This window comes from Eulemur rufifrons, chromosome 16 (genome assembly GCF_041146395.1).
Source record: "Eulemur rufifrons isolate Redbay chromosome 16, OSU_ERuf_1, whole genome shotgun sequence".
NCBI classification, from domain to species: Eukaryota; Metazoa; Chordata; class Mammalia; order Primates; family Lemuridae; genus Eulemur; species Eulemur rufifrons.
This window is the reverse complement of record NC_090998.1, coordinates 43899267-43908499: the sequence shown is the minus strand read 5'-3', so window position 1 is coordinate 43908499 and position 9233 is coordinate 43899267. Positions and strand designations below refer to the sequence as shown.

General features: G+C 47.8%; 1 protein-coding gene across 5 annotated transcripts; it reads left to right on the top strand.

The window, feature by feature from the left end:
• The first annotated feature begins 282 nt into the window (after nucleotides 1-282).
• PMEL (premelanosome protein) lies at nucleotides 283-9126 on the top strand. Of its 5 annotated transcripts, none has more exons than XM_069490207.1 (12): nucleotides 283-406; nucleotides 3062-3172; nucleotides 3329-3475; nucleotides 4849-4983; nucleotides 5386-5547; nucleotides 5800-6285; nucleotides 6412-6522; nucleotides 7310-7426; nucleotides 7669-7753; nucleotides 7864-8069; nucleotides 8173-8260; nucleotides 8879-9126. In XM_069490207.1, the coding sequence occupies exons 1-12, from the start codon at nucleotides 331-333 to the stop codon at nucleotides 9018-9020; spliced, it is 1866 nt and encodes a 621-aa protein (XP_069346308.1). In that variant the 5' UTR covers nucleotides 283-330; the 3' UTR covers nucleotides 9021-9126. The 5 variants fall into 5 exon arrangements, with proteins under 5 accessions (XP_069346308.1, XP_069346307.1, XP_069346306.1 ...); XM_069490206.1 differs by having other exon boundaries at nucleotides 8152-8260; XM_069490205.1 differs by having other exon boundaries at nucleotides 5800-6522; nucleotides 8152-8260.
• Nucleotides 9127-9233: the final 107 nt, after the last annotated feature.

The following is a 9233-nucleotide window of genomic DNA, read 5'->3' as shown; positions in this document are numbered from 1 at the left end:
GGCTTGATTAATTCACTCTCCCACGATGAACTGCATGTGTCTGGTATGCGTTCCATAGCTGTCTTTCAGTCAACTCTTTCCCGGGGAATGGAGTGTGTCAAGATGAGAGTGACCCAGTGAAACCAGAAACTGACATTGAGTAGTGAGATGGGAAAGGAACGTCCAAGGATCCAATTCTTCTTGTCAGTTCTTCCTCTTTCCTGTCCTACGGGCCCTCCCAGGCCTCCCCTGGAGGGAGAAGAGGAAGGGCTATGCAAATGAGCACCCCTTTGTTATATAGGAGCTTATCCCAGCCCCCTAGTGACTTTGGTTGTTGGAGAGAAGAACAGGATGGGTCTGGTGCTGAGAAGGTGCCTTTTATGTTTGGCTGTGATGAGTGCTTTGCTGGCTGTAGGGACTACAGAAGGTGAGTGTGGGTATGTGGACGGTGAGAAGGTGTGAATTTGGGGATGGACACCTACCCTGGTTTTTCCCCTCCTAATGGGAGGTACCAGCAAAAATTCAGGCTTCTCCCACCCATTTGATTCAGTGAGGATGTGGACATCTGAGCTCCTTCCGTACATGGAGATTTGGGATTGAGCCTGGAAATAATCTCACATATTTGGAGAGGCAGAAGGATAGTAGGTCTTTGTGGCACTAATTCTGATGCCCCCTTGGCAGTGAGCTGAAGCAGGGACTCCAAAAGGGTGAAATGGGTGGGAGACGATTTTAGGTTATGTCTCAGGCACTTGAGGTATGGAATTTAAAGTGGGGAGTAAGAGAATGTGGTATTGGATAAGAAGGCTAAGGAGATACCACTTTCCCCCCTTGGGATATAGATGGGTGAACACAGCCCAGTCCTTTTGTTCTGGGCCTGGGAGAGACAGGCAGAGGGGTCTCAGCTGAGCATCACATGAAAGGGCTCTGGGGGATTGGGGCCTCGTGACAAGGAGCAAGGGGCGGGGGCAGGGGTGGTGGTAGTGAGAGGGTCTGGAATGTCATGTGCTGCTTTGAAGAGGGAGGGTTGGAAGTGGAGAAAGATTGGGGCATCTTATGACTTCTCTTGCTCTAGTGATGGGATGCTCAATGAGACGATTCCAACTCCTTTCCCAGCAGCATCAACTAGGTTTCCAGCACACAGTTGACAGGCGGTGAGGATATATGAAATACATACATCCTATCCCAGTCTCCCTTTCTATCTATATCCCTGGTCTCATAGACTTCTAGGAAGGTCTCCTTAATCTGACTCCCTCATTGTGCTGCAGTTTCAAGTCTTTTTCTTTTACTATATTCCGTAATGTATTCTGGAAACAGTCTGTTCACACTCACCCACCCGAGGCTCTTAAAAGATTGTGCTTACATTTTGGATCCTGATTTTAAAAATTATAAGAAGACATTTTTCTAGATGCTTATGAAATTTTATATGGACTGAGTTTGATAATTTTGTCTAGTGTGAAATGACATTGTGCTTATGCAAGAAAATATTCATATTTTTTACAGATACATGCTGAATTTGTAGGGTTAAAATAACAAGATGGGCCAGGTGTGGTGGCCCATGCCTGTAATCCTAGCACTCTGGGAGGCTGAGGTGGGAGGACTGCTTGAGCTCAGGAGTTCGAGACCAGCCTGAGCAAGAGTGAGACCCCATCTCTACTAAAGATAGAAAAATTAGCCAGGCGCTACTCAGGAGGCTGAGGCAGGAGGACCGCTTGAGCCCAGAAGTTTGAGGTTGCTATGAGCTAGGCTGACACAGGGGACTCTACTCAGGGCAACAGAGTGAGACTCTGTCTCACAAAAGAAAAATAAATAAATAAAAATTAAAAAAAAACAAGATGTCTGGGAGTTGTTTCTAAATACTTTAACCAACTCCACCCCCTACCCCTTAAACCAAAAGCAACAACCAAGAAGGACAGATAAAGCAAATGTGGCAAAATGTTGATAGTTGTTTGATCTGGGTAAGGGCATATGGAGGTCCATCATATCCTTTTTTTCCCCTTAGACCTCTCTCAGTCAGTTAATAATTTTAGCTTCTCCATTCCTACCTTCAATCTCTGCCTGCTTCTAATCCATCCTCCTCACTGCTTGCCATAGTGATCTTTCTAAAACATAAATTTGATCATATTCAAAAGCTTCTGATGGGCAAATTTTGTGGTATGTGAATTATAAGTTAATTTAAAACAAAATGAAACAAAAAACTATCAGAGGTGGCGTTGCCTTACAAGATCCTTAACCTGGCACTCAAAGTCCCCAACCCATCTTCTCAGCCTCATTTCTCACAGTGTGCATTAACCACACTGTTAGAATCCCCCTAACATGCCATGTCCTTCCATGTCTACATGCATTTGCTCATGCTGGTCCTAGGGTAACTCCCCGTTGGAGTCTCTCCCAATCAGCTAGAATGGAACTAATCTATTTAGTCTGTTATTTTGTTGTACTACCTGTATGTCTGTTATGGCACATATTAAAGAGTGTCTTGAATTATAATAATTTAATTCAAGACATGTATTGTCGGCCGGGCACGGTGGCTCACGCCTGTAATCCTAGCACTCTGGGAGGCCGAGGCGGGTGGATCGCTCAAGGTCAGGAGTTCGAGACCAGCCTGAGCAAGAGTGAGACCCCCGTCTCTACTAAAAATAGAAAGAAATTATATGGACAACTAAAATATATATAGAAAAAATTAGCCAGGCATGGTGGCGCGTGCCTGTAGTCCCAGCTACCCAGGAGGCTGAGGCAGTAGGATCGCTTGAGCCCAGGAGTTTGAGGTTGCTGTGAGCTAGGCTGACGCCATGGCACTCACTCTAGCCCGGGCAACAAAGTGAGACTCTGTCTCAAAAAAAAAAAAAAAAAAAAAAAAAAAGACATGTATTGTCTATTTCCTATACTTCACCTTGAATCCCTTCAGAGCCATATCTTATGCATTTCTTAAGTCCTTTGTACCTAGAACAGTGGTACCTGGTGGGTATTCAGTAAATTAAAATGCATTTTGAATGTGAGAGTGAATGGAGTGATATGGGAGAGAGTATTATTCCCTGAGAAGAGACTGAGTGAGGATCCTAGGACCCTCATGACACATTTCTTTCAGGACCCAGAGATCAGGACTGGCTTGGTGTCTCAAGGCAGCTCAGAACTAAAGCCTGGAATAGGAAGCTATATCCAGAGTGGACAGAAGTCCAGGGACTTGACTGCTGGAGAGGTGGGAACTTAGAAGTTCCAAGGGAAGGCATGGTGGGAATGGGATGGGGAGAAGAGCAAGAAGAACTGGGTTGAATGTAGTTTGGGAAGATAGGGAGGGGAAACAATGTGGGAGGGGAAGCCAAGGAATCCCAGCTAATGCAGCTTCCCTTCCCAGGTGGTGAAGTGTCCCTGAAGGTCAGTAATGATGGACCTACACTGGTTGGTGCAAATGCTTCCTTCTCTATTTCCCTGCACTTCCCTGGAAGCCAAAAGGTACTGCCAGATGGGCAGGTAATTTGGGCCAACAACACCATCATCAATGGTGAGTACCTGTCTACTCTAGGCCCTTATACCTGGGGCTCAAGTCCCCGGTATCCCTAGTGAGCTCAGGGAATGCCCCCTTCCCCCTCCACTTTTTTTCAGCAAGTTATGTATGTAATATGTACTCATTGTAGTAAAATTAGAAAACACAGATAAAACAAAAAGAAAAGAAAATTATAGGCTGGGCGCGGTGGCTCACGCCTGTAATCCTAGCACTCTGGGAGGCCGAGGCAGGTGGATGGCTCGAGGTCAGGAGTTCGAGACCAGCCTGAGCAAGAGCGAGACCCCGTCTCTACTAAAAATAGAAAGACATTATATGGACAACTAAAAATCTATATAGAAAAAATTAGCCGGGCATAGTGGCGCATGCCTGTAGTCCCAGCTACTCGGGAGGCTGAGGCAGTAGGATCGCTTAAGCCAACGAGTCTGAGGTTGCTGTGAACTAAGCTGATGCCACAGCACTCACTCTAGCCTGGGCAACAAAGTGAGACTCTGTCTCAACAAAAAAAAAAAAAAAGAAAATTACAGTCCTTAAAATGGAGGACAGTGGAATCCAGTGGACACAGAAGCTGGACAGACCTAGGTTTAAACTTGTCACTGGTACATGATCCTGGGCAAGTTACTTGATTGTTTTTTGCTTCTATTTCCAAAGCATAAAGGGATTGTTGTAAGGATTAAAATGTGGTAATGGCCAGGTGCAGTTGCTTATGCCTGTAATCCCAGCACTTAGGGTGGCTGAGGTGGGAGGATCGCTTGAGCCTAGGAGTTTGAGACCAGCCTGAGCAACACAGTGAGACCCTATGTCTACAAAAAAAATAGAAAAATTAGCTGGGTGTGGTGGTGCATGCCTGAAATCCCAGCTACTCAGGAGGTTTAGGTAGGAGGATTGCTCAAGCCCAGGAGTTTGAGGTTGCGGTTAGCTATGATGATGCCACTGCACTCTAGCCAGACAGCAGAGCGAGACCCTGTCTCAAAGAAAAAAAAAAAAAAAAGACAAAAACAAAAGCAAAACAGTGATAATATATAAGGTACTTAACATAAGGTCTGCTCTAGCCTACAGCAAAGCCTCAATAAATGTTATCTAGTGCTGTTATTTTTATTTTTATCCCACTAGCTAGAGCAAATCACTAACATTTTGATATATGACCTTCCAATCTTTTTCCTATATAAGTATTAATATATACATACGAATCTTAAATTGTAGTTTCCACACCCCCAACTACCACCCCAAATGGGTTATACCATGGAGAATGTACTGTCTAGGTAGGGAGTATTCCCAGAGCCCCTCTCTAATCCTCTAGGAGAAATTTTAGAGGTTTTGGTGCATAATAAAGAATGCCAGGGTTTGAGTGTGACTCTGTATTTGCCTTTCAGGGAGCCAGGTATGGGGAGGACAGCCAGTGTATCCTCAAGAACCTGATGATACCTGCGTCTTCCCTGATGGTGAACCCTGCCCATCTGGCCCTTGGTCTCGGAGGAGAAGTTTTATTTATGTCTGGAAGACCTGGGGTGAGGGACTCCCTTCTCTGGCCTGTCATCCACACTTGTATTTACCTCTTCATACCTGATCACCTTTCTTTTTGGCTTCACCTGTTAACTTCTGTGATTTTCCTTTATCTTCATTTTCCCCTTGGCTCCTTCCTCTTTCATAGCACATAGCCCCCTTCAACTCTCTGTCAGAATTCTGTCTGGTAGCCCTTTTCCAACTGTAGTCCCACTCCACAGAACCCCCCCCATTAAGACCCCTTCTCTGCAGCCCCTCATACCACAGCCTTCCAAACACCCTCAGAAATAATCATCCTCAATAGACCTCCTGACCTCTCTACTCTAGTGTCCTGTTTCTAATCCTGTCCCTCAGTCCTCTTTGACCAGTAACCTCATCCTCCCTGCTTTTCATTTCAAAAACCTCAGGCCAATACTGGCAAGTTCTAGGGGGCCCAGTGTCTGCGCTGAGCATTGGGACAGGCAAGGCAATGCTGGGCACACACACCATGGAAGTAACTGTCTACCACCGCCGAGGGCCCCGGAGCTACGTGCCCCTTGCTCACTCCAGCTCAGCCTTCACCATTACTGGTAAGGGTTTAGGAAGAGGCAAGGCTAGTTATAGATGGGGAGAAGGTGGGGAGGCTTGGCTGGACTGGAAAGGGGAAGGGGAAATGTGTGTGACCCTAAAGGGGCAGCCTCAGGAAGACCTGGGCAGAGAAATGTGGGGCTTAGAGCCAGTAAAAGGCCGCTGGGCAGTCGGCTTGGGGTTAGAGAATGTGGCTGTGAAAAGAGAAGCTGTGGCCCAGGCTGGGCTCACATCTTTTCTGTCTCCAACCCCAGACCAGGTGCCTTTCTCCGTGAGTGTGTCCCAGCTACAGGCCTTGGATGGAGGAAACAAGCACTTCCTGAAAAATCAACCTCTGACCTTTGCCCTCCAGCTCCATGACCCCAGTGGTTATTTGGCTGGGGCTGACCTCTCCTATACCTGGGATTTTGGAGACAGTACAGGGACCCTGATCTCTCGGGCTCTTGTGGTCACTCACACTTACCTGGAGCCTGGCCTAGTCACTGCCCATGTGGTCCTGCAGGCTGCCATTCCTCTCACCTCCTGTAGCTCCTCCCCAGTTCCAGGCACCACCGATGGGCATATGCCAACTGCAGAAGCCCCTGGCACCACAGCTGGTCAAGTGCCTACTGCAGAAGTCATAGGTACTACACCTGGTCAGATGCCAACTACAGAGCCCCCTGGAACCACAGCTCCGTGGGTGCCAACCACAGAAGTCATAGGTACTACACCTGTGCCAGTGCCAACTGCAGAGGGCACAGGTACAACACTTGAGCAGTTGCCAACCTCAGAGGTGACAGGTACCACATTTGCAGAGATGTCAACTACAGAGGCTACAGGCACAACACCTGCAGAGGTGTCAACTGTAGAGCCCTCTGGAACCACAGTTGCACAGGTAACAACTACAGAGTTGGTAGAGACCACAGCTGGAGAGTTACCCACCCCTGAGCCTGAGGGTCCAGATGCCAGCCCAATCATGCCTACAGAAGGTATCACAGGTAAGAGAACCAGTGTGAGTGAGGTTCATTGAGGTGGGATATTTGTCATTGCTGTACTCTGAAAGTCTTACCCAGGACCCAGATGTCACCTAGTCCTCTGCTTAGCACTATGGTCCCCACAGAGTTCTCACTGGCCTGGCTATAAAGCCCTCAAGTCTTTCTTAATGACACAAAATAGATCTGGAGTTCAGGAAACCAGAGTCTTCCCTTAGGCCATGAGGAGATAACTTGTTGCTTCTCCATCACTGAGGGTGTCTTCCCTGGTGGCCTAGTGGTTAGGATTTGGCGCTCTTTCTACCACTGAGAACTATTGGGAAGGCCAGAGAACAGACTGTGGTCATTTGCATAATATTTATATGTCATTTTCTGCTCAAGTATAAATGCACAGAAATTTTTCCTAGATTCTGAGACCCCCATCCTCCCATTTTCCACCCCTGGATTCCCATCCCAAAGCAAAAAGGGAAGAATGAGATAATGATGTTTAAAAGAGTTAACATGTTGAATGTCTAGTCCAGGACCTGGCACAGTAAGGGGCATAGTACACATTTGAGGATTTTTTTTTAAAACTTCAACTCTGTCCCTAACTGTGTGACTCTGGAGCAGTCAGTTTCTTCTTCTGGACCTGTTTCTTTATCTATAAAATGAGATTTCCCACATCTTATCTGATTCCAAACCAGTGACTCCAGGATCCAGTAGTTCTGGCTCAACCTGGAAAGATGCCTGCTTGGCCTCTGCCTCTGGGTGAGTCATCTGTCTTGATCTTGCCTCCTCAATCCTCTCCTGCCAGGTTCCCTGAGCCCCCTGCTGGATGATACAGCCACCTTGAGGCTGGTGAAGAGACAAGTCCCCCTGGATTGTGTTCTGTATCGATATGGTTCCTTTTCCCTCACCCTGGACATTGTCCGTGAGTCTTGCCTACCTTGGGGGCTGATGGAGGGATGTATGTGCTGCCTAGGGCAGGTCAGTGGAAGCATACCTTGGGAGGAATTACTTACCTAGAAGGACAGGAAGAATATTCAAATGCCAGGGTCCTCTTTTGAAGGCACAAGGATGGGATTGGTAGAACAGCCCTAGGGCTTTCCTGTCTATGGGCTTTTAAGGAGGCCTGGTAGAGGAATCCCAACTTATAATCATGCAACTCTGCAGAGGGTATTGAAAATGCTGAGATCCTGCAGGCTGTACCATCCAGTGAAGGGGATGCATTTGAGCTGACTGTGTCCTGCCAAGGCGGGTGAGTGTACCACTGGTTGCCCTGATAACTCTTGGGTTGACTGTTGATTGGTTCTCTGGTGTCTAGTGTCCCTTCCCAGATCCCCCAATATAAGCTGATACCTCTTTTAGGCTGCCCAAGGAAGCCTGTATGGACATCTCATCACCAGGGTGCCAGCCTCCTGCCCAGCGGCTGTGCCAGCCTGTGCCACCCAGCCCAGCCTGCGAGCTGGTTCTGCACCAAGTACTGAAGGGTGGCTCAGGGACCTACTGCCTCAATGTGTCTTTGGTTGATGCCAACAGCCTGGCAATGGTCAGCACCCAGCTTGTCATGCCAGGTAGGTACCTGGACAAGAGCTAGGGTGAAGAAGGGGCGTGGGCAGAGGCCAGCTGGCAGGGAGCAGACGCTGATTAATGCAGTGTCTGGGATTCTGCTCACAGGTCAAGAAGCAGGCTTTGGGCAGGTTCCCGTCTTTGTGGGCGTCTTGCTGGTGTTGACTGTTTTGGTTCTTGCATTTCTGATATATAGGTAAGGGCCCCACCATCCAGCTCAGACACCCTTATCCCTCATTACCATTACTCACTCTTCCTCAAGGGGAGAAGGAACCACCACTCCCTTTGAGGAAGCATGGTGTCCAAGAAAGAGCCCAAGCTTGGCAGCTGGGTAGACGTGGGCTGCAGTCTTGCTGTGGGGCATTGGGAAAGTAGCTTAACCTTTCTGAGCCTCTGAAAAGTAGGAAAACTAGTATCTTCCCTGTGGGGCTGTTGTAAAGATTAGACACAATGTGAGTAAAGCACCTGGCTCTGAAGCAAAAGTGTAATAATTGATGATATTAATGACTATTGTCAATAATATTAAGAGTGGAGCAGTTTGGGTGAACTGAGTTCTCCACCTGCAAGAAGGGCAGATCCCCAGGCCTGGGGCGCCAATATCCTCAAAGCAGGGGAGCTTCTAGGGTGAGAGGGGAATGGACAGAGGTTACCACAGAAAAAAGAGAATAAACCCTGGAGGTAAGGGGAAGGGGAGGGAGCTAGGATCAAGGCCAAGCAGACATGGAATAGGGGTATGTCCCCTTCTTTGGAGAAGAACAGGCAGCCTGCCTTTGTCCTTTGCTAACCAGCTTCCTCCTTCTTCTCCCAATATCAGGCGCAGACTTCTAAAGCAGGGCTCAGCGCCCCCCATTCCCCAGCTGCCTCACAGCAGCACCCACTGGCTGCGTCTGCCCCAGGTCTTTCGCACTTGCCCCGTTGGTGAGAACAGCCCACTCCTCAGTGGGCAGCAGGTCTGAGTACTCTCATATGATGCCATGATTTCCTGGGGTTGACAGCAACATCTTTATTTTCTCCAGTCTTCCCTTGGAGACTACCATAACCTGAAATAAATACTCAGAACCTAGTCCTGGTTTCTTTGTTTTGTTTTTGTTTTTGTTTTTTCTTGCTACTCAGGAGAATCTATGTCATTTAAGGAGTGAAAGGGTAAAAGAAGGAAGTGTGCCACTTAC